Here is a 25,364-nt window from a genome sequence, read left to right as displayed (position 1 = left end):
GGCCAAAGTGTATAATTTATACCGCCGGCTTACATGGGAGTGCGGGGGGGTGATATACAAGAGCAATTCTAAATCCGTCTCTCTGCCCCAGGGTAGTGCGCTGACCTTACATTTAGTAAATAAGCCAAGCGGGGTTTTTGTTGGGGGGACGCAAGGTGGAAGGTTTAAACTGGGGGTGCTATTTTCAGCAGAAGTGTTCTAGATCCTGTGATTGTAATGACTTGTGAAGCAAGCCAGAAATAGTGTGTTAATGTTTGAAGAACATGTTATAGGCACAAGTTCAGACAGATCTTACCACTGATATCTTCAGATGAGAAGAAAGTGTGTGTTTAAAACAAGTAGCAAAAAAAGTAAATCTTTTTTCTAATTGTCAACAGATTCTAAGTAAATTAGACAGAGAATGGGGACTAGAAGATGCCCAGAAAGATCTCCTGCATATAAAAGCCTTATTTGATGAAAAGAAAAAATGCAAGTGGATGTGAATAGCGCACATGGGCCCAAGACTATGATCTGGTGAATTTTTAAACTAGAGGTGCTGGTATCAAACGAGTGTTTTGGCTGGTTATGTGTATTTTTTTTTTTAACATTTGGATATTGCTCTCCATTATGACCATTTAAAGTATTATTTTAAGTGTAGGGCATAAACAACAGGCACGCATACAGGACTAGACTTTCAAATATGGGCAAGTAAAAGTGCATGTGAGCTTGGTACTCATGCATTGAGCCTGCTTAGTATTATACATGCATTTGTGTGCCCAGAGACCTCTGATTTGAAAGTCTGCCCCACGTATTTTAAAATTAAACGAACATGCAGAAATGAATGTACTCACTGTAAGTTAGAGAAACTTTCACATAAGGATGTTTTTTGTAGGTCACTGCCACCTTATTAACAGAGAATAGTGCTAATTGGTCACACACCCTGACATCTCAATGGGCTGTGGATGAAGAGTGTGGCCTTAAAGTACAACCCCCCTCCCTTGTTCCCGCTTAAACACAAGAATGTGCTGGCTTTGTTTGAAAACAATAGAAGAGTCGCACTTATGAGCAGGTAATTCAGTATTAGCAAAAAGGTTGCAGAGAAGCTCCAGGGCTACATGTGATGAGTCATTTTTTTTAACTCAAGGTATACTGAGTCTTGTTTTAGACATTGGTATTGGGAAAGAACCCAAACGTGTGCAGAGCATTAGGTTGCTGGTGCAATCAACTGTTCCAAGGACATTGTCCATAGTTTACATAATTTTTCAATAAGATTTGAGAATATCGAGACACTCCTGAGCACATTTATGTTTTGATGATGGTATATAAATACACTGCATCAGAACATTCCAATTATTTCACTAAATCAAATGGGGCTTTTTGGGTGATAAAAGGTTTACTTAGTTGCAGTTTAGATTAGAATGGATGAGGGGACTCCATATGATAGTTTTCACTGTGGCTACTAGTTTCTCCAATGTATAAAGCTAGTAGTTCGCCTGAGAGCACAAATGAAGTGTTCTGTTGGAAGTTTAGGGTTATGCTAAGAAATGGCAAAAAAAGCAAAAGTCAGTCATAGTTTCTGATGTTTTTACTGCTGTGTATATGGTGCTACTTTTTGATACATACAGTACACCTGGGCTTTACTAGAGAGATCCTTGCCCGACTGCCTTAAACTCCTACAGGCCTCCAGATTTAGCTCAGGACTCATGTATATTATAGTAATAACTGAGTCAGGAATCCCAAATACAATGCCCTTTTGGAGCATGCAGGGCTTTAGCCTATGGCACACGAGTAAGGTCCTGTCTATGCTGTACGTTGGAACGGTTTTGTAGCTACATTCTCTGACCCAGTTGCAGCTGCTGTACAGCTGGGCTCTCTAAGCATAAAGCCTTCTACTCTGTTTGGTGTGAGGGTAAAGGATAGATCTCCTTGCACAGCAAAACACAAAAGGGAAACAGTTACTTAGGAAGCCCTGCACTGAGTTTGAGTCATTAACCGCTTGCAGGAGGAGGTGTAGATAAGGGGGAAAGAATGGTGCAGCATCTTCCTGAATGAGGAAGCATGGTCCTCGAGCTGCTTCGAACTACTGGGGCTCGGAACAGTCATGCACATGAACAGCAAGCGCCTCTGCATTGCACCCCAGACAGTACAGCTTAGTTAGCGCCTCTGCATTGCACCCCAGACAGTACAGCTTAGTTAGCGCCTCTGCATTGCACCCCAGACAGTACAGCTTAGTTAGCGCCTCTGCATTGCACCCCAGACAGTACAGCTTAGTTAGCCCCTCTGCATTGCACCCCAGACAGTACAGCTTAGTTAGCGCCTCTGCATTGCACCCCAGACAGTACAGCTTAGTTAGCGCCTCTGCATTGCACCCCAGACAGTACAGCTTAGTTAGCGCCTCTGCATTGCACCCCAGACAGTATAGCTTAGTTAGCCCCTCTGCATTGCACCCCAGACAGTATAGCTTAGTTAGCGCCTCTGCATTGCACCCCAGACAGTACAGCTTAGTTAGCCCCTCTGCATTGCACCCCAGACAGTACAGCTTAGTTAGCGCCTCTGCATTGCACCCCAGACAGTACAGCTTAGTTAGCGCCTCTGCATTGCACCCCAGACAGAACAGCTTAGTTAGCGCCTCTGCATTGCACCCCAGACAGTACAGCTTAGTTAGCGCCTCTGCATTGCACCCCAGACAGTACAGCTTAGTTAGCGCCTCTGCATTGCACCCCAGACAGAACAGCTTAGTTAGGAGTTGTGCTACTAGTGCCTCTGCCTCACTGAGAGGGAGAAGGCCCACAGCAGGCGTTAATACGAGCTGTTATCTCTGCAGGAAATGCTAGGGGTTGGTCAGGCACAGTGCCACGACTGTGCCTGGTCAAATCTAAGGCATGCTAACCACCCCCAGAGGGCAGAAGGGCCCAGCTGTTAACTTGGGGAAAGGGGGAGGTTGGCTGCAGCTCTGCGTCCTTCCCTCTCTCCTCTCCCAGACTTTGTCTGGCATATGCACACGTCCCTCTCTTTTACCCAAAAGGGGAGCCCTTAAGTCACACTTTGATTTAGTAAGCATCAGTAATTTAACCTTTTATATGATGTTTATATTTCATGGTCTGTATCCACTGTAAAAATATTGTGTGACATACCCAGGGTACAATCTGGACTAATGGACAGCTATGTCCCATCAATCTGGGGTGCCTTTTACACTTCTTTGCTGTGAGAACTACCTCTCCTGATCTGCGCACTCACTGCCTCGCTCCTGTAAATCACTCCCAGCTATACAGGATAGGTGCTCTAGCCAGCCACCCCTGAATTACACTGCAGGGCACCACCTCCAAACTCCCAGTCCCAATCTTTCCCACAGAAATGTGCATCTTGTACTGCCCAGCACCCTCCTGCACTATATAAGCTCATATAAAGTATGTCATTTATTAATAGAAAATGATCTGCACAAATCTTATTCTCTCAGGTTTAAATAAAACAAATTTGAAGATTTTTAGTGGACTACACATAATGAGCCACATCTATCAGACTTGGTTACAAGGAAATAAAAGGTAAAACACAATTAAAGCTAAATGAATATAAAGCAAAGGTCTCTCTCACCCCATGTTCCAGCAGTTCCTGGCTGAACCTCTTTCAGTCAGGATCTCCCTCCCAGTCCAATGCTGCTTCCTTTGTTGTTCAGGCATTGATGATGCTGTGGGTAGCGAGTAAGGAAGAGATGATTTGGGCTGTCTACCCTCTCCCCTTCAAGCCCTTTCTCTTGCGCAAGAATAATCTCCCACTGATGTTCACAAGACAGAGTTTGTGGGGCCAGAAACCTTAAGATGCTTCTGTGTCAGAATTTAGATTTTCTGCCCACACCATGTCTTCTGCTGAAGCATGGCCACTTAATCAGGTGCTGATCCGTTTGATCTCATTGACACCTGGCTGAGCTGCTGGCCAGCCTTTTGTCTCTGGGGAACTTTTTTATGACTACCCTTCAGAACATCTTGGAACATGGCCTGGTTAATGTACTGTGGAATCTTATCTCTGGATGTGCAGTATTGCCACACATTTTACCCGGGCAGTAATAAGCAGCAAATTAGGAGTTTTCAAATGCTACCTTACACAGTATGCGTGCTAGAAGCTGGAAATGAGTGCCAGATCACTTGATAACCTGTTCTGTTCATTCCCTCTGGGGCACCTGGCACCGGCCACTGTCAGAAGACAGTTTACTGGGCTGGCTGGACCTCTGGGCTGACCTGGTATGGCCGTTCTTATGAACATAGTTTGGAAAATAGCATTGCCACCTTTCTCATTGCTAGGAACTACTCCCCTCCCCTCCACCCCGCGGGCCCTGCCCTTCCTCTTCCTCCCAAGGCCTCGTCCCTTCTCCACTCCCGCTCCCTTCCCCCCACACAGGCAGTGGGTATAATAGGCCAGGGGATGCTCAGCCCTCCCTAGTGCAGCAGCTGCTGCAGGAAGCCTGGTGGCCCCCACCTCTTCCCCTCCCTGCCGGGAGTGGGCCTGTGTGTTCCTTTCACGGGAAGTTTTTTCTTATTTCTCTGCCATGCAGATTCCGGGGCAGCTAAGGAGGCGGTATCTGCGGTTGAGTTGCCCAGATCCCTTGGCCTCCCCAGAGAGATTACTGAAGAACCCGGGAAGCTACGTCGCAGGTACTGCTGCCTCAGCCATCCCGGAAGCTGCATGGAGCATATGAAAGCCCAGCACTCGCTGCTGCGGCTGCCTGCTCCAGTCTCCAGCACTCCAACCCCCTCGCCAGGGGGCCCTGCTGACACCTGCTGGTTCCTCCTCTCTCCTCCTCGCATCCAGTTCTTTAGCCCCCCCCCCGTGGAGGATTTTTTTTCAAATGTCATTTGCTTGGGATTTGGCTGCCGGGGGGGTGCACACACAGCCAGCGGTGGAGGAGAGGCGAGAAGCACACAGGGAGGGGGTGGCGTGTGGGTGGGCCGCGGGCAGAAGAGGTGGGATGGGGAGCTAGCCACCCCCAAGGGAAGCTTCACCCCCCGCCCATGCCTCCACAACACACAGCTGGGCTCCCTCTGCTCTGGGGTTGGGACAGGAGCTGCTGCAGTCTGACAAGGTGCCTGCAGGATTAATGCCTCTGCGCCACCCCCCACCCCATAGTAACCAGACTTTTGGTGTTGAGTGAATACATCTGACCAGACTCTGCCAGGTCCCCTTTTCGACCAAACTTGCTGGTGGAAAACCAGGCATCTGGCAACCCTAAATGGCACCCAGACACAGAAACCAGCCTGGGTAAAACCCAGATAGATGGCACCGTTACTTGTAAAAGGGCGGGGGGGGGAGAGACCATAGGGGTACAGACTGTCACATGTTTAATTTTAGTGTTTTCTCTACCTTTTACCATGCCAGTTTTGTATAACTGGACTTACAGTACTTTCTTTTGCAGAAGCAGGGACACCAGTTTCAGTAACACTTTATCCTGAACTATTTTGTAACTAGAAAAGGCTTATTTGCTTTTGGCTAGGTCCACTTTAAACATTATCTCACAAATTGGGTTTTATGAAGCTCAATGTGGCCCAGTAGTCAAAAATAGTTTCAGGGTGGCATACCCCCCCACCGGTACACCTATAGGCACTGACTCTGTGGGTGCTCAAGGACACACAGAGAAAAACTAGGGAGTGCTTCCCACCCATGGGGCTGGCCGCATGCCCCCATCAGTTATTCAGGAGCTGGGTGCCAATCAGCTGTTGGGCAGGGCTGCCCTGCCACTCTCTGCACCCCCCACCACCACTGCCCCTTGGGGGGTGCAGTGTGGGGGGAAACCAACTGGCAAAAGTCAGTGCCTGTGGGTACAACCACCACTCATTCACCTTAGCTGCTCTGTTTAATTGTTTTAGGACTGTTAGTGGTCCTGCTGTAGCCAACACGCTTAAAGTGAATCTTATAGGAGTGGAGCAGTGCAGAGGCGTGCCTAGCAGGAAAGAGTAAAAGGTCAGTTAAAGTTCAGGAAATGCAATCATCTTGTACAAGCATAACCTCTAGTGGAGCCTGCCTTCCAAGAGCGCCTCTGTTAGCAGGCTTAGAAACAGTGCTGCTTGAGGCTCCCTGCCATTTGGAAATAGCCCTCTTTAGACACATAACCAGCATGTGTTTAGAGGGAAGGAGACATTAAAGTCAGTCCTGTTTTGTTTTTGGGCCTCTGCTTGTTTGCTATAATCTTACCAGCTAGTAGGTAAAACGGAGAAGCAAGTGTAATGCACTTACAGAGAACAGGATTACTGCATTTTATTTAAGTCTTGACAGTAGCTTCACTCCAATCTTTGGTAAAATCATTTATACCGGGGCTTACCAACCTGTGAAGTGGGTCTCCTATAGCGTAATTAAATGTATAATCAAATGTTTGTAGATTGTTTGAGAACCTTGGGTGAGATTGTAAACCATTATGGAATGCACATTTAGTATTTGCACTCCACTGACATTTCATCACCCAGAGAATATTGACAGTCAAATCACATACCTGTTTTGGAAAGTCTGTGGATTAAAGCAAGCCCTATTACAGATAACTGGTAATTGTAACAGTATTGGCTATAAGGGAAACAACCACCCTGTCTTGAACTTTGTTTACAGGCAAATTAACTATTTGTAAACAGGATTTGTTTTTCTAACACTAGCTTATAAAGCATTATTTTGCAGTTAGTATAATATAATGTTAAATCCTACTAACATGTAAAGTAGTCCCTCTTGTACAGAATTTATGCTGTTCAAAATAGATGTTTCAAGTAATTGCAGAGATGCAGCTTGATGTGTGTATAGGTTTTTCAGAATAATAAAATGTATTTGAAATTTAGTTGACCAACTTTAGTGTCTTTTTTTTTTTTAAATGACTAGTGTTCCGATTGAAACATGGCTCCTGTTATTACAGTAAGTAACTATGTCAGAGCAACCTTGGCTTCTAGTGATACCTGGGTTAAGTGACTGGTGTGAAACATACTATTAATCATTCCAACAGGGCTACCATGCTTATTCCAGTTTTGCAAAAGTCTCTCTAACCCCTCTCCTCCCGTTCATCTAAGTTTAGCACTTAGGAATTAGCCAGTCAATCAAAGTGGATGTCACCTAGGAACTCTGTTAGACCTCTTATCTGGAGTGACTCGAAAGTGAGCTCTGTCAACCACCTAAATGACAAGTCTTCCTTCCTTCCTGGAAGCAAAAAAGAGGAGGCTTGGAAACACAAAAAAGGCATGTGCCATGCAGCATCAGCTGAGAGTGCGGTGGAAAGTTACTGGTGTGAAACTCTGACCTACTGACTTTCTGCAGATGTATAGGAAGTGGGAGGTGGGGGAATCCCCTGTGTGTGTTCCCAGCAGCTGCTACCACGCTTGCACTGGGAAGACTGCAGGACAAGTCGATTTATCCTGAGTTCAGCAATGCAGTTCTGAGCAGCAGCACTATGTTTTCAGTGTCCTAAGGCTTGAGGTCAATGCCCAGAAAGGCCATTTAAATGCTAGTGTTAGCACGGCAATTTAAGACATGCATTCAGCTAGCCACGGCACGTTGTCAGAAGTGCGAGATCACAGAAGGGGATGGAGGATGACAGTGTTCTAAGAAACTGAAGGTTTACCTTGCAGGGTTTCCATCGAGTCTTGTCAAGAGGAGGGCATAAAGGGCCAGTGCAGGAACATGGGTATGGCTTTCCAAACCCCTAGATTGCCAGGATCTGTGGGGAAGGGCCCCCTAAACCTGGGGAGAGACTGTTTGTCCTTACTCCTGCTATGGCCCTCTCTTCTCCCATACAGGAGCCAGGCTCCACAGAGGCACCCAGACTGTGTAAATTCCCTCTGACAATGCAATGGTTGCTGCCACAAGGAAGTCTTTTCTTACTGAATAGCATGTAGCTGGGGAGAGAGGTTAAAGTGTAAGTTTTTATTTCTGCCCATTACATTTTGTATCTGAATATTTATCACTGTGCACTAATATACATGCATGGTAATGTGCATTAAATTTGGGAAACCTAGCTGAAATGCAAACAAGGATTAAATTCTTCCAGATCACTTCTAAAGATTTTAGAAACAACTTCCACTATAAGAAAAGGAGTACTTCCACTATGTTAAGCTGTATTCATATGCCAAGCAGATCAGTCATTGCTTATTAATTTTCTTTAGAAAATATGTGAAATTCTAGATTTTTTTTCCCCAAAAGAGGTAGTGTTCAAATGTGTGCACTCCTAGAAGAATCTGAAATGCAGGGGGCAGGGAGAAGAGAGGAGTTTGGACAGATGCTAACTGGAAGGTGTCAACTCCTGTGATTGAGCCACTCTTTTGCATACCATCGTAGTACTTTACATAAAGGGATATGTTTTAACGAATAGTATTAACTATTAAAGAAATAGATTATGTGCTTGTTCATGCTGTAGCTTCACTTCCAGGCAGTGGCTGTGGGCACATGAAATAGGAAAGAGAACCATTGCTGCACTACCAGAAAGATTTCAATTCTCTTCGGGTCAGAGAAAAAGACTCAGTCCCTATAAGTTTCCTCATTTCAAACCAATGCTCTGTTAAATGAAAAACAAATACAAAAAGGCAGAGAATTAAAATATATATATTAAACCTTGAATAAATAGATGTGATCAGGTTTAAGTAAACAAAGCACACAATATATTAAATACAAATTGAGACGTCTCTAAAAGATATAAAAGGCAAATATTCATACTTCATCTATAATGCAGCATTTGATAAAAACCTTGATTGTTACTTAGCTATGTCCTCCCATAACTTTGTTTTAAGTCATTGCAATATAAAAAAGTACAAAAGGTACATTGTTATGGTGCCGGTTTTGTCCAAAATGTGATCTGTTTTCCTCCTCCTCCATCTCTTTGCAGATCCTGTATCATGTGTTTTGGGGTTTTTTTGTTTTTAAAGAAAAAATGTGCTAGCAACACAGCACAATTTCACAGAAAGGGAGGGTGGGTGGGTGGAGGGGCAGGGAACATCCCTGAAGAAACAGATACTCCAAGGGATTTTTCCAGACAAGTTTTTTTTTCCTAAATGGCTTAAAATGAAACCCAAAGCTTGACCATTCTTTTTAAAGAATTGTTTTTTGTGCAACACGATCATTGTATATGCTTAGATAGACCAAGTGTAGTCATTCTTTTCCCTTGAATTATGATGTTTGACTAAACTCAGTGCATTCCATCAAAAATACAAAATGACGCAGATATTTCTTCCTTTCTTCTAATATGAGGCACATACAAATATGTTTTTGGCAAAGCACTCAATAAAAACCTACACAAGAAAAAAGTAGTGAAGTCAGTTGGTAATTGAAACTTGCAGGTTTTATTTGGAGTCCTCGATTTGTATATCGTCCTCTTCAACCATCCTGCTTCTACCAGAGTCACTGTGCGCTCCCAGCCTAACTCGCTCTCCACGTGGCCCGAGCTCTTGCAGCTGTTTTCTCTGTGTGGTTTCTAGATCTTCTAGCCGCTTACGAAGTAGGGAGAGCTCCCTTTGATGCTGTTCCTCCTAGGAGTTAGGGACACGGCAAAAAAAAACAACAACAAAAAGCCACATTACATTTTGTAACATTTGCAGAGACATTGTCCCCTTTTCTCTGTCCCCTTTACTTACTTGTTTTAAATAAAAGTGCTTTTAAAGTTACCTTATGTGAAAACAAGATTTTTTAAAAGGTCTTTATTCTATTTGCTTTCAAGCATTGCCCCTGACGTTCATGATATCAACAGCAGTGAGGAATGTGCACGGGAATGACAGGTGCTCCCGGGGCAGTGCACTTCAGAGCCTAACAAATGGACACAGGTGGGGAGGCAGGAGCCAACACTACAGCAACCTCTCAGGGGAAGAGCAAACTACATGGTCGCAGGGAGGTAGAGGGAGCTGCCTCTTCTCCCTATTACACTTTGTGCTGTTTTTTGAAGGGGAGTATCCACCTTCACCAAACTCCTCTTTGATCCTGGAAGCAGGGACGTGCCACTGGAATCTCCCTTCTGTGGGTACATCTACACTGCAAAGAATAACTCATGGCACCAAGTCTCAGAGCCTGGGTCAACTGACTCAGGCTTGGAGGACTCACACTGCAGAGTAAAAATAGCAGTGTGGACATTCGGGCTCAGCCTGGAGCCCAGGCTCTGAAACCCAGCCACGGGAGAGGGGCTCAAACCCAGGCTTCAGCCTGAGCCCAAATGTCTACATTGTGCTTTTAGCCCTGAGCCCGAGTCAACTGACCCAGGCACCATAGGGTTTCCTTTGCAGCGTATAGACATGCCCTAAGTTTGCTCCCGTGCACAGATGAGGCTCTTATTTCTATGCCACTCTTCCAAATAACGAAGCCAGTGAATTGCTCAAGACTGGGGGTGTAAACATAAGAGAAAGGACAAACAACAGGCTGGAGCCTGGGGTGCGGCAAGTGCAGATGTTTTATAAATCTGAGGAATCAGAAGGGAAGCAGTTGCTAGCAGGGTGCAACAGAATTCTAACTGTGCTACTGGTGTTTTCATTTCCTGTTACAAATGTTGATTTTGTAACCACTATAACTCCTCCAGGGCTAGGAGCACTTTCACAAAAAGTAAAACAGTTCTCAATACAACACAACAGACTGCCCAGAGAGCTCTAACTGTTACCCACAAACCACCACCACCACATGGCAATTGCATAACAAAAATGAAGCAAGGGATTCACATCTGAAGTGGGTACAGTGAGATGTATTTTATATAATCACTTCTCTATATATTAGGCCACAGTATGACAGCATTCATTACTCCTTCCTTTATGCTTTTAAACAGTATGTCTGGTGACTAGCTTAAATCGCCTAAACTATTAATGCAGAAGTTTTAACCACTGTTTATGTCCCAGGTTAGCAACAAACTCCATCCTTTGCTAAGGTATATGAAATAATAAATGTGGATCTGAGTAATATTTAATACATCACCTGCAGATGGGGAAAAGATATTTCAGGCCCAGGAACTAAGGTAGACAACATCCCACTGACTGGATTGAGTGATGGTATGTTAGGAACCAGAATTAAACTCCGGAATTCATTGTGTCTGCGCTGTAAATCCTTTAGTCTTTTCTGAAGGCGAGTGTATTCTTCATAGGGAACGTTCTGTCTATGAAATAAGATTTTTGTATTGCTCAAAATGCTTAGAGTACCGGATCACAGAAACATGTCTCTCTCTCTCCAACATGTTGCTGGACACACTCCCAGTAAAGTGCTGCTTCAGGATGGATGCATATAGCCCATATAGAACAAGCAGAAGCACTTTGTGTTTAAATGTTTGGGAGATCCCTTTTACACCTCAAATGATATAAACTACAGTTTCACAGACTAGAATTTACTCAACAGCAGGGAAATAAATTCAGATTTTAATGTAAGGTTCACAGTAGCAAGAAGCACTATAGTTAAGACTGCTTTTTAAAATATTTAAATCAAAGATGAGTCAGACCCTCCATATGCTTTAAAGGCATTAGAAGAACCAGGAACTGTTGTATCTTTCCATGCAGATTTTAGTCTGGTTCTCTTATATCCTTCTGGGTTATTTTTCCTTTTCTTTACGTCCGCTTACCTGCATGTCTGGGGTACTGCTAGTCTCACACACTGTCCCCTTGCTATCTGTTTTAACCTTCCCTCAGCACTGTTCTTCCCAGTCTAACAACCCTCCTCCTGGTGCAGTCATGCTATCTTTTTCTCCTCTTTCCCCAAATGTCCAAAATATGATTGCGATGGAACCTTCTGATGCAAGCCTGCTGCCTTCTGCTCACTGTCTGACTAGCAAAAGAAAAATGACGCGTACACCCTAATTATCTATTAACTGATCAGTGCATTGAACTACAGAATGAAAGTCAGCCTCTCCCGTCGGTTTATTTATAAATGTCACTGAGCAGGACAAGAAACAGATAATTTGCCTTCGTGGCCCACTGGCTTGATAGAATCATCCTTTTGTTCCACTCAGGCAGTTGCTCCCTATAATCTACAGCTCAAGAATGTACATAGCTAATGGTGTATCTCCTCTCTGTGAAGCGTGGTACAGGGCGTAGCTGCAGCTCAGTGAAATTTACAAGGAAAGCAGAGCTCAATTTGCGCTGGGGCTCAACCGCAGCACTTCTTTTCATGCTGAGGTGCAGTCCCAGCACCTCTTCTGTCAGTGGTGCACGAGATCATGCTGTGCAGGGGACACCCTCCTTATCGCTTGAGCCCCGGCACCCTTTTTTACAAATTCAGCACTGAAGGAAAGGGAGGTTGGAGATCAGTGTTTCATTTCCAACCTTGGTTGGATGGACATGTCAGGCAGGTGATACACCACGGGTTTGTTTAAGTGAAAGCCAGATCAGCAGTGTGTCCTTGCAGGAAGGATCTACAACAAACCTTTATTTTAATTCATTACACTTTAAAAAACATAACTTGGATGTCTACAAACCAAATTGAGACAACCATATTTCCTGTTGGTCACCACAGTTGCAATTTAGTTTGCCCTTAAAGTCACCTTAGAAAACTTATTTCTAGCCTTTTGAACACTCCACTTGCCATTTTAGGCTGACCTTAAGCTTCTTCACTTTCATGTGCAGTAATTCCATTCAAAAGGAAAATATCTCACATTTAAACCACTGTACTTTAAATATATTTGGAATACTGGAAAATGTAATTAATTGTCCTGCAGTATTAATTCAACTTTTCATTGATATTCTAACAATCTACTACAGTCAAGTTTTAAACTGTTAAAGCCACAACAAGGAAATAACTTATTTGAATTGGGGGTGTTTAACAAGAGGATTTTGTATGTTAATTCTGAAGAGCATGGTGGCCTCATAGTATAAAATAGCTCTAACAGCCCTGATTCTGCAACAGCACACTGGCTTCAGTGGGTCTCCATGCAGGAGCAGAGGTCTGCCCACAAGGATGCAGTTGGACTGGGCCCCAGTGACTATGCTGTAAATTGCACACATCTCAAATATTTTGTAATGGTAAATCAAATAATTTAGGAGATAGTTATTCATTTACAGAATTATTACATCAATCAATCTAGAAACGAAATACCTCAAAACAACTGGTTTATAATTCTAAGGACCAATTCAAAGAAAATCTAATATTTTATTACCTATTTAACACCTGGTTTTCTGTTTCTAGTTCTTCTCTCTTTGCTTCCAAGAGTTCTATTTTCTCCTGCAGCCTCTTTTGTTTATTGTCATTGAGAGCCTTTCTCTGTCAAACACACACATTTTGAACACTTAGAAGTTGTGTCACCTGTTTTGATCATTTTGATCAAGTTACATCTACTTTGCACTTGCATTTCAGTCACAAGATTCCATAATTTTTAGCATTTCCTTATGAAGAGATGTAATTTTGTTGAAAATGGTGGAAAGAAAACATAAGCATATATTTGCTTTCCATCCTCTCTTTGATTTAGAAAAGTAATGTACCAAAAAAGAGGCTTGGAATCCCCACATGCCCCGTGTCTAAAGGAAACATGCCGAAAAGGAAGGTAAAGCAGCAACACACAAAGTATCCAGTTGTATGGGCAGGTTATAGACAATTCTAAACCACCTGTTGGGAAATTGAAACAACTACTAAGTCTTGTTAGACAATGACAAATTGACAGGCAAATTAGATAAGCTCATCATGTACTGACTGTTTATAAATATAAACAATACCTTAGAAACTGCAAATTTTATTTCCTCCCTGACATCACTTGCTGATGGTGACATCAATGTTAAACTACTAACATCCATTTTCTGTTTTATAAAGTAGAGGCAGGCACCCTGTATATGTATTTATGGTGCATAAAATTACTAACTAATCCTGGGCTTTATTAAGGTCTAAAACGTATGGACTTGGAAAAATTAATAACCAGTTTCTCCTTTTGTGCTAGCTGTTCCATAACATGCAATTTTAGGGGGAAACAAAAATATAAAATTAAATATTTCCATTAACAGTATTACCAACCCGTGGGTGTGTAACAGATAGTTGCTTGGGTAGGAACAATGTACCATATAGATGTTACTAAAAAGGGAAATGTCATCCTATTGGTATCTAACACAGCATCCTATTGGTTAATTCTTGGTCCATCTCCAAGCTCACCAATAACAAAAAAGTATTTAATTGAACAACATGGTTGGCTCCTATAAAGCATATTACAACTACTGTAATCTCAAATACATGAATTTATGCGTATTAATTACAAAATAATAAAATGGGTGAACTTGAGTGCCTCGTATTAAATAAGGATATTGATATAATAGGCATCACAGAAACTTGGTGGAATGAGGATAATCAATGGGATATAGTAATACCAGGGTACAAAATATATCGGAAGGACAGAACAGGTCGTGCTGGTGGGGGAGTGGCATTATATATGAAAGAAGGCGTAGAATCAAATGAAGTAAAAATCGTAAATGAATCAAACTGTACCATAGAATCTCTATGGATAGAAATTCCATGCTCTAATAATAAGAATATAGCGACAGGGATATACTGCTGAACACCTGACCAGGAGCGTGATAGGACTGTGAAATGCTCAGGGAGATTAGAGAGGCTATTAAAATAAAAAACTCAATAATAATAATAATGGGGGATTTCAATTATCCCCATATTGACTGGGTACATGTCACCTCAGGACAGGATGCAGAGATAAAGTTTCTTAACACCTTAAATGACTGCTTCTTGGAGCAGCTGATCCTGGAACCCACCAGAGGAGAGGTGATTCTTGATTTAGTCCTAAGTGGAGCACAGGATTTGGTCCAAGAGGTGAATATAGCTGGACCGCTTGGTAATAGTAACCATAATATAATTAAATTTAATATCCCTGTGGCAGGAAAAAACCACAGAGGAGGTTTTGGAACAAATTGATAAATTAAACAGCAGTAAGTCACCAGGACCAGATGGCATTCACCCAAGAGTTCTGAAGGCAATTACAGGCCTGTAAGCCTGACTTCAGTACCTGGCAAACTGGTTGAAACTATAATAAAGAACAATGTTATCAGACATATAGATGTACGTAATTTGTTGAGGAAGACTCAACATGGTTTTAGTAAAGGGAAATCATGCCCCACCAATCTACTAGAATTCTTGGAGGGGGTCAACAAGCATGTGGACCAAGGGGATCCAATGGATATAGTGTACTTAGATTTTCAGAAAACCTTTGATAAGGTCCCTCACCAAAGGCTCTTATGCAAAGTAAGTTGCCACGGAATAAGAGGGAAGGCGTTCTCATGGATTGGTAACTGGTTAAAAGATACGAAACAAAGGGTAGGTATAAATGGTCAGTGTTCAGAATGGAGAGAGGTAAATAGTGGTGTCCCCCAGGGGTTTGTTCTCGGACCAATCCTATTCAACATATTCATAAATGATCTGGAAAAAGGGGTAAACAGTGAGGTGATAAAATTTGCAGATGATACAAAATTACTAAAGATAGTTAAGACCCAGGCAGACTGCGAAGAGATACAAAAGAATCTCTCAAACCTGGGTGACTGGGCAATAAAATGGCAGATGAAATTCTATGTTGATAAATGCAAAGTAATGCACATTGGAAAGTATAATCCCAACTATACATATAAAATGATGGGGTCTAAATTAGATGTTACCACTTAAGAAAGAGCTCTTGGAGTCATTGGGGATAGTTCTCTGAAAATATCCACTCAATGTGCAGTGGCAGTCAAAAAAGTGAACAGAATGCTGGGACTAATTAAGAAAGGGATAGATATTTTCTGTCCTATTATCATGTTGCCTCTATATAAATCCATGGCATGTCCACATCTTGAATACTATGTGCAGATGTGGTCGCCCCATCTCAAAAAAGATATATTGGAATTGGAAAAGGTTCAGAAAAGGGCAACAAAAATGATTAGGGGTATGGAATGGCTTCCATATGAGAGATTAATAAGACCTGGACTTTTCAGCTTGGAAAAGAGACTGCTAAGGGGAGATATGATTGAGGTCTATAAAATCATGACTGGTGTAGAGAAAGTAGATAAGGAAATGTTGTTTACTACTTCTCATAACACAAAAACTTGGGGTCACCAAATGAAATTAATAGGCAGAAGGTTTAAAACAAATAAAAGGAAGTATTTCTTCACACAACACACAGTCAACCTGCAGAACTCCTTGCCAGAGGATGTTGTGAAGGCCAAGTCCATAACGGGATTCAAAAAAGAACTAGATAAATTCATGGACGATAGGTCCATCAATGGCTATTAGCCAGGATGGGCAGGAATGATGTCCCTAGCCTCTGTTTGCCAGAAGCTGGGAATGAGTGACAAGAGATCGATCACTTGATGATTGCCTGTTCTGTTCATTCTCTCTGGGGCACCTGGCACTGGCCACTGTCGGAAGACAGGATACTGGGCTAGATGGACCTTTGGTCTGACCTAGTAGGGCCATTCTTACGTACATAGATGCTGCCATAAAATGTCAATATAAAAAAATAATTCTGCACGCCCAAATTGAAAGCTGTGCTTTCTCCCTCTTCATAAGCACTGAAGTAAATAAGAGTCAACATGCCTTTTTTTGAGCAACAGCAGCCCGGTGTAATTTCTCTTTCACCTGGTCATACTTCTCTTCTCTTTCTGTGATGCGGTGAATAAATTTATGCTTTTCTTCCAACCACTCTACACATCTGTCTTCTAACATCCTAGGAGAACAACATTAAAGAGTGGTGATGTAGTAAACCAAACGCTGGATTCTTTTTAATAAATATCAGCATCTAGAATCCCTGACATATACACTTTATTTCACCCACTCTTTTCTTCTTGAACCATATGTTTCTAGTATCTAACTTTAAAAAGTTCAGCAAATTTGGACTTTTAAATTTATAATTTCATTATTGACTTAATTCAAATAAAATGGCTAATTTTGTAAACTGATTCCAATAAAATAGATGGCTGTACAGGCTTTTTCTTTGGATTAGCCTTTTGATAGTCCATAAATTATGTGCCTTTACCTGTGGGAACCACATTAGAGTGTAGTGGAGAGTGACCAGAGCAGTGCCAAACCCCTTTCAAATATTGAAACAAGACATTTTTGCCTTTATCCACTGCAAATATTGCTACAACAGAAGCCATAGGGGAAATCCTGGTCCCACTGAAGTCAGTGGGAGTTTTGCCATCGACATCAATGGGACCAGAATTTAATCCCATACATATTTCTTATTTCAAGAAGGGTTAATTGTAACTGGTAAGTGAAAAGAAAATGGACGCATATCCATATTGTTAAAGTTATCACAAGACAGAAATACATTTTTACACCAGGAAGTTGAAATTAAAAGCACACTAAGAATTCTTATTTTTCTCAAGATACAGTCAAGATCTGGACAAAGAGGGGCTTCATTATATTATCGGTGAGTCATGGCAATGGTGAGAAATACTATTAAAGAATTACATGCAAGCATGGAGGAAAAAAATGAATTAAACAGACAAAAAAAGCAAATCATACTTCTCTGCTTCTAGCTGAGCTTTTTCTGCTTGACTTCTTGCATTTCGACATTCTTGTTTTAATCTCTCCACCATTTCCTTCAGCTTTTGATTATAATCGAGCAAGTCATTTTCACACTGAGAAAGTGAGGCCACTTGGAGTTCCAAATCATGAATTTGCTACCAAAGAAATATATAAGTTTTTATTTAGGGGAAAAATATGAACAAGTGACAAGTAGTTTGGGATAATGGGAGGGAGAAGGAGGTAGTTGCCATGATATCTGGCCATTTGTCCCATTATGTCTTCGTAATATGGATGTCTTTTTTGTCCGCTCTCTGGAACTTTTACAATACATTTTCTGTGGATAAGGCAAGAGGTTTCTTCTGAGGTTACAAGGAGGGAGAGATAGCATAAAGCAAAAGTCATTACTCTTTAGTACCCCTTACTAGCACTCTTGCAGAAATTACAGTGCCCAGCAGTGAGACATTGACACTCATAAAATATTGAAGCATCACAGACAAATTTAACAGAAGTCAGTCAGTCAATTATCCAAAAAACAAAGGGCCCAACCTTACATGACTGTGAAGGGGAGTATGATCTCTGCACTCCCCTGCATAGCCTCCCTGCATGCCAGCTGCAAGTGCAAAAGAACATATGAACAGTTTTCTTTAATGTGAACACACATTTAACTCAAAAAATCACTAAATGGATTTTCCTCAAATTCTAAAAAACGAACAAAAAGCAGATTCATCTCCTGACTGTAAACAAGTATCAGAAATTTCAGATTTTTTTTCTGGGGGAAAGTTACATGTGCCTGAAGACAAGAGTACATAATATGTGCACCTCTTCACCATAACTACAAAGCTGTTATGAAATTTTAGAAGAGCAGAGTAAGTTGCAGGAGTTTTGGAGTATTAGACAACACTTACATTTGGTAGCTAATTGGAGCTCAGGTAAGTGCCAGAATTCTAAATTTAACTCTGTTTCATAGTGGCAACAGTGAAAAATATTACGTATTGTCTTTTAGAAGATCCCTGGGTAACCGAACTTGAGCTTTATTTCCCCTCCATGCTTATCTGGAAGAGAGCATTTGCCAACAGGGCACAGCACTCACTCACTCATGAAGTTAATGGGTGGGATTTTCAGGAGTGTTAAGTGTTGGTCTGACTCTGCTCCCATTGAAGTAAATAAGAATTTTACCAGATTTCACCAGTAACAGTTTGGCCAACACTTGAACATTTTTGATAATTCCACCCAAACGGTCTTTGGTATGAGATGTGGGCTTTTTTAAGACAATTACTAATGTCTTCACTCTTAACTGCTCTTTTTCACTGTAGACATCTACCTATTTTCCCAATCAGCTGAAACTGTGATTGGTAAATTCACTCTGGCTAAATAAGTAGCCAGCTTTTTCAAAGACATAGCTCCATAACTGCATTCTAGGGAAGCATGAGATATGTACTGCAGTCTCCCTTTCTTTAAGGATCTGTTAGGTTCATTAGTTACACAGGAGACAACATGGCCTATCAGGAGTTAGGAGACTTAAGATTGTATTTTCAACTCTGTTACCAATTCACGGTGCAATTTTGGCAAGCCACTTCACCTGAGTTTATTCATGTATAAAATGTCTGTAAAGCACTTGAAGAACCTTGGGTGAAAGGTGCAATGTAAATACAAAGTATTACCGAGAAACAGTTTATAAGTGTATAGAACCTGGCTCTCCAGTTAACAGCATTTATTAGGCCAAAGGACCAGCAACATTCTGAGTTCTGAAATCCTTAGAATACATAAAGAGTAAAAAGTACCTAAAGCAAAAGACTCTGATAAATCCATTTATAAGGGCCCAGAAAATACCGGCCCTCTATACAATTTTGCCATTTGAGTTTTAAAGAGCATTGAAAAAAAAGTTTCACTATGAACATAAGACTTCTTTGATTTAAATGAATAAAGGGATGAAGACCATTCACAGTAAAATATCACAGTATGATACAAAAACTCTTACCTGTTTAAGATCAGCATTTTCACTTTTCTCTTTTTCTAACTCCTCAGACTGAATAATTTGCTGTTGAAGTTTTAACCTAAAATTTAACATAGGTATCATTATTTTTGTCTAATTAAAACGTAACTATTCTAAAACATAACTATTCAGCTTGTTAGTAGTTAAACAGATCAGTCTGTTTAACCCTTTGAAAGGCTGATGACTCTGAACAATACACTTGCGTCAATTATAAAATAAGAAGTCATGTTTCTACTATATGATTAGACTGCACTAATGTCATGGATTCCAATGATTTGCCTGATTTTATATATCCTTGATTTGACACTGGGGTTTATAAATGTGGATATGTGGATGTGATAAACAGTTGTAGAACTCCACTGAGAACTTTGACAACTGCTAAGTTAAAACTTGTACAGAACTGGAGGCTTACGGAGTAGGAGCAATCAAATTAGGCCTCTTGATTTGCCACATGTTCCTAAAACCTCAATTCTGGGGAAAGAGTGGTTTCTGCTGCTGTGGGCCTGAACCAGCAGCCACCAAGAGATCAGTTTTTAACATTTAACTAATTAAAAATGACTTTAAACAGCATTTATTGGGAGGGGGAAAAGATATTCTGCTTAAAATTCTGTAACCCATGACTCCTCTGAGTTTTGTTTTTTAAACTATACATTCTTTATTTGCCTTTTTATATGAAGCTACTATTTTTTTATTTTAAAATACTTTGTATATTTTTAAACCAGGTTGTTTTTTTTAAAAAAAACCACACATACATTACCTAACATTCTGAAGCTCCCTTCTGTTAGACTCTTCTGCCAGGTGCATAACACGCAATTTCTCTTCATACTCATCCTTTTCAGATTGCCTCCAAGCATCTTGTTCCACTTTAATTTTCTCTAACTCACCTAATCTGTTCTCAAGTTCTAACCTGAAACAATGCTCAATATTTACACAAGAACTATTACAAGGACAAAGTGACAGCAAAAACGTTCAGTTGAATATAACATTAAACAAGTAAAGCATGCTGTCCTAGGGTGACCAGACAGCAAGTGCAAAAAATCGGGATGGAGTGGGGAGTAATGGACGCCCATATATGACAAAGTTCCAAATATCAGGACTGTCCCTATAAAATCGTGACATCTGGTCACCCTATGCTGCCCCCTAACCGTTTTTAAAACAGAGCAGTAAACAAGTGAACATACTTTTCTTCCTGTAATGCTGCAAGTTTTTGAAAGCCTTCTTCTCTGGCAGCTTGTACTTTACGAATGAGCTCACGATCCTTTTCTACTAAAAGCACTTTGTGGCGTTCAACTGCTGCCTTGAGAATTTCATTGTCTGAATGCAATCCTGTTTTATACAATATACACATCAGCATGATGAAATATTTAAAGTATTTAAAACATTTTACAAACATTGATAAAATGGAACTGTGAATCCACTGTTCACTCATACATAATATTCAACCACTTTAAAGAGATAAAATGTGCAAGACTTTTACTACTGTTAATTAAAAATACTTTAAAATAGAAAACACATTATTTAGAGACCAATTCTTATGTAATCATGATTAAACATTTTTCTAAAAATACTAAAATAAGCAGCACAGACTTCGATTAAGAACTGAGTCTGCAATTTAGATTTAGCAAACAGCCATATTAGCTAAACAGATGCCCCTGGATAAAACATTCCATTGTGAATATGGAAGGGTTAAATGAACAAATGCATTATATGCTTCTAGAGTACAAGCTGAAGTTGATGGGAAACTAATAATAAATCACTAATGGAACTTTAATGATCTAGTTAGAGCATATCCCCTGTTTTAATTCACTAAAACAAGATGGAGTGGAATTGGGAAGAATACGGACTATATTGAAAACCTAAAACTCTAATGTACCAGAGACCAGTAATAGTGGAAAACAGATTTGTGGAAACATCAACAGTAGTGGAAAAGTTACTGCCCCGTGTGATTCTGAATAATTAAATACTATGGCTGTAAGAAGAAGAGTGAAACTCTTGTGTGATATTCAGGGCCCATGTACTCAATGGCAAGATGGACCTGACCCTTGATTTGTTAGGGCATTTATAGGCAATCCAGGAAGAAACTGAAAATTTTGCAACAGTTTCAGGTAAGTTTAAAAGTGAAGGGGTTTGTGGAATGAAATATCAAAATAAATAATGAAGTATGTACATTATTTATTTTAATATTAAATTAATTTTCTTTTGTTCTGACATTTTCAGTGGACTACACATTTTTGTATTGACAGCAAACAACTATATTTCTAGAACTTTTGGGGGAAAGCTAGAGGTTTTGACAGCTTCTTTTTTTCATCCAGGAAAATGAGGGATATATTTTGGGATTTTTGGATAAAGTGAATGTTCCGCTAAAATGATCAGCTGTGAAACAGCTAACTGTGTTGATATTTAAATTGCCCCCAGGAAACTTTGGCATTCACACCCTATAGTCATATTGGAAATCCGGGAGGTGGGTGGTCACACTCCCGCAGAAGGGGTTAAAAGCAGCCCTGCAGAGGGCTGCGACTGGGAAATGGAGTGAGAACAGCTGGGGGAAGCTGTGGGGAAGCAGCCACAGCTGTGGCCAGCTCAGTTAGGGCCCAGCTGGTCCTTATAAGAGGGCTATAGGCCAGAAGCTGAGGAGTCCCACTCTAGCCCTGGAGTGGGAAGGGCTAGCTGCCTGGGAATAGGGTGTCTGAGCAGCACAGAGCAGCGCTGGGGAAGGGCAAAGGGAGCTGGGGAGCTCCAGCCTGATAAACCCGTAGGCCTTGATGAAGGCCTACAGAGGCACTGGGGCTGCAGAAGGGCAGCCTGAGGATAGACAAAGGCAGCAGGTCCTACCCCCTTGCCAATGATGAGTGGCCATTACACTGCAGTCTGCTCCAGTGAATGGGGGCTAGCTGATGACTGGCAGTAGCCACTAAGGCACAGTGGGTCTAGAGGGTTAGGGGTCCAGAGTGGGGGTCCTGCTGGGGCAGAACCCCAGGGAAAAAGGCACCGGGGTCTGAGAGAGACCTGGGGCCAGTGGCAGGTGAGACACCGGTGTGCGGGGGTGCTCCAGTGCTGGTGAAGACCTAATTCCCTGGACAGCCAGCAGGGGGCGCCGCACTGGTGAGTCTCGCCCTGCTACACACCCCTATAAGCTGTTATTTCAGACTGTCAATCTATTCAGGCAGACAACAAATGCACTGATTACATTCCAACCGTTTTTGGAAGATTTTCTTCAAAACCATGAAGGCTAGAAACAATCGTTTTTCTTCAAATGAAAGCCTAGATCCTTGGCCTAACTCTGTGGCAAATTCCATTGCTGTAGACTCATGGAATACAGGAGGTCCCGTTGGTAATCTTCTGTAGACATTAAAACCTTAGTTCAAGCACTAATTATAACAGAGAGAAAAAGAAACTGACTATACAATTTGGCAATAGTCAATAAAATTAACAAGGCAAGTTATCTAAATATGTGAATTAGCACAGATTATGCTAAAATGTTTCCTGGGTTCATTAATTTATATAAACTGGGAGTCATTCATACACAGCTTCTACACCTGGTGGATTAGGGGATACGGCAATGTTTTTAGACAGCAAATTCATTTTCAGATTGACTATCTTCACTAGAATAGATAATGTGTTTCTTCTGCAGTTAATTTTTATTGTAGTGTGGTAGGAGCTGCAGGTTACAACAGAAACCATTAGAAACTAATTGCACATTACCATCCATTTCACTTTGAATCTTGTTTCTCTCTCTTTCTACCTCACTCTTGGCTCTTGCTGCCTCCAGTCTGACATTAGTTACTTCTAATTTGTGTGAATGCTTAAGTTCATCTACCTGTTAATTAGAAAATAAAACCGAATCACTAATATTATACCCTAGCAATTATTTTGATCCAAGCTTTTCAGGTGGCATCATCCTTACAAGAAATTACTTTAAACAATGTTTTTCATACAGCCACTTCAGAGTTACCAAGCGTCCAGGTTAAGGATGCTATATATCCCATATCCACATAGCAACAATAAGGCTATTAATACACTGTGACTCCACAAATTATACTCCATTGCCACTTTCTTTCCATAAATCCTTCAAATTGAAGACACTGGAAATTCTTGGATAAATTACTGTACAAGTAACTTAATACGAGTTACTGTACATGCTTAATATCCATGTATAATATACTTCTGCACTATACGTCTCCATAGGAAAGATGTACTCAGAGCAGACACTCAACAATTTACCAAAGTGTCATATACTAGAGTTGTAGTAAGTCATGTTGAACCAGCCAGCTATAAGCACCAGATTGGAGAGCTTACTTTTTAGAAAAGGCTTGTGCTCTTTATTTACTGTGATTTTGCACACCCAATGAGACAGATTGTATCTCTAAACAAAATGTGGTATCTTGAGACTTTCAAGCATACACCTCCTACAAGCAGATGTCCCAAAATTGTGCAGCTTATGCTTAGAAGGCTGCTCACTTGAAGTGCCTCATTAAGACTTTGATCCAGTATTATGGACCTTGATGCTTTCTCCATTTTATGTCAATCTGCCAGCACTCTAGCTTTCATGTTTTTCCCTCCTGGCTTAAACCTCCTCAATTTCTAGCCAAAATGAAGCTACAGAGATTCTAACAACATGAAGTGACACAAAAAGACAGGAAAAATAAAAATTCCACTGAAGACGTCCTTATTCAGTTCTCTCTGACAGCAATTTACAGCATCTAGAATCATAGATTGCTACACAATTTTTTTAAAAATCCAATTGTTCATAGTTTTAAAATAATTTGAAACCAGATGCATCTTTTCTGAAACTGTAATGCATAAAAACTGCCCCATAAAAACAGTGGTTTTAAATAGGACATCAAATCACTAAAGGCAATTACTGCCTACATGAAACTTTCTATAGTTTAGGCTCTTACTGCACAGTAATTACATGGTCAGTGAGAATTAAATATCTAGAGGAAAGCACTTACAATGAAAATCCATTTGCAGTGACAAATGTACTTACAACCTGCTGGCACTTACAAGTTGTAAAAGGTTAAGAATGACACAGTAGCTTATTAAGTAACTACATTGTGGATTTGGATGCTTAAATATGAAGTTAATATAAGGAGCTTTCTGAGGCACAAACCTGAGGAAGATACATAAATCACTTGTGCACTTAAAGGACCTGGGTTCTGAAATAAGCTTGTCTGGATACACAGTGGGAGGGGAGCGCAGTGCTGGAGGGACCTACTGCACACATTCTTGGAGTAGACCTGCTTAGGTGGAAGTTTCTACCCTCCAATAACACTACTATCTAGTCAAATTCCTCAGCACTCCTGCGGTTTTATAGAGAACAGCAATTCACACAACCTCAAGGCTCCATACCCCTTGTACAGCTTTTGATGGGGAGCAAACAAGACACAAAAGGTAGGGAAGAGCCAGGCTGGTGTTTTAGCTCATTTTTTTCCTTTTTTAAAGTTACCTGGCGTTCACTTTCCAGGACAGGGGCTTTCTTCTTATTTGTTCATACAATGCCTAGCTTGATGGAGCCCTGATGCCCAGGTGCTAATATAATATAAATAATTAGATAGACCAAATAATTAGATAAATAAGAACTAGGTGTGTCACATTACATGATTAGGCATGTGGGTAGTTTGGTGTTTTGTCCTCTTCCTACAGAAGGTTAGAATCTTAGTGCATGGGGAAAATGTAGTTCAGGGCTGAGATTGTCTTTTTGCCTGATTTATTTTGCAAGTACTGGGTGTGCTTAAGCTCATCTTGAACAAGTTCTTGGATTGTTAAATTTGGACTGTGATTTGTTCCATCTTTCACATTTCTTGTGTTAGGTGTCTTTTTGAGCCATATTATGGTGCTAATAGCTGCTAAAGGTAATATTTTGAATGGATGTGTCTATTATTTTGGGGGGTATGTTCCAAAAGGCAGTAGATTAGTGTTTCAGTTTGTTTGTTGATTTAAAAAAACAAAAACAAAACTGTGTTGAAGGTATTTTGCATAGTATTGTATATGTGAGACCAGA

General features: G+C 41.0%; 2 protein-coding genes across 8 annotated transcripts in view; one reads left to right on the top strand and one right to left on the bottom strand.

Annotated features, from left to right (window-relative positions):
- PLXNC1 (plexin C1) overlaps window positions 1-2,949 on the top strand; it is a 94,012-nt gene extending 91,063 nt beyond the window's left edge. Inside the window, exon 31 of the mRNA XM_073327529.1 lies at window positions 378-2,949. Coding sequence (XP_073183630.1) covers window positions 378-482 — 105 coding nt within the window. The 3' untranslated portion in view covers window positions 483-2,949. The remainder of the gene's footprint in view (window positions 1-377) is intronic.
- Window positions 2,950-8,519: 5,570 nt separating this feature from the next.
- CEP83 (centrosomal protein 83) overlaps window positions 8,520-25,364 on the bottom strand; it is a 34,757-nt gene continuing 17,912 nt past the window's right edge. For 4 of the 7 annotated variants that reach the window (XM_073327531.1, XM_073327530.1, XM_073327535.1 and 1 more), the window contains 9 exons: window positions 23,066-23,180; window positions 20,545-20,689; window positions 20,121-20,270; window positions 19,349-19,424; window positions 17,368-17,525; window positions 16,438-16,567; window positions 13,040-13,143; window positions 10,876-11,053; window positions 8,520-9,455 (listed from right to left, as the gene is read on the bottom strand). In XM_073327531.1, coding sequence (XP_073183632.1) covers window positions 9,270-9,455; window positions 10,876-11,053; window positions 13,040-13,143; window positions 16,438-16,567; window positions 17,368-17,525; window positions 19,349-19,424; window positions 20,121-20,270; window positions 20,545-20,689; window positions 23,066-23,180 — 1,242 coding nt within the window. In that variant the 3' untranslated portion in view covers window positions 8,520-9,269. Of the gene's footprint in view, window positions 9,456-10,875; window positions 11,054-13,039; window positions 13,144-15,096; window positions 16,568-17,367; window positions 17,526-19,348; window positions 19,425-20,120; window positions 20,271-20,544; window positions 20,690-23,065; window positions 23,181-25,364 lie in introns of those variants that run through there. The other 3 variants (XM_073327532.1, XM_073327536.1, XR_013635190.1) reach the window with 3 other exon arrangements.

Source organism: Lepidochelys kempii, chromosome 1 (genome assembly GCF_965140285.1).
Source record: "Lepidochelys kempii isolate rLepKem1 chromosome 1, rLepKem1.hap1, whole genome shotgun sequence".
NCBI classification, from domain to species: Eukaryota; Metazoa; Chordata; order Testudines; family Cheloniidae; genus Lepidochelys; species Lepidochelys kempii.
The sequence above is the reverse complement of the archived record's forward strand: the minus strand, read 5'-3'. Positions and strand labels throughout refer to the sequence as shown.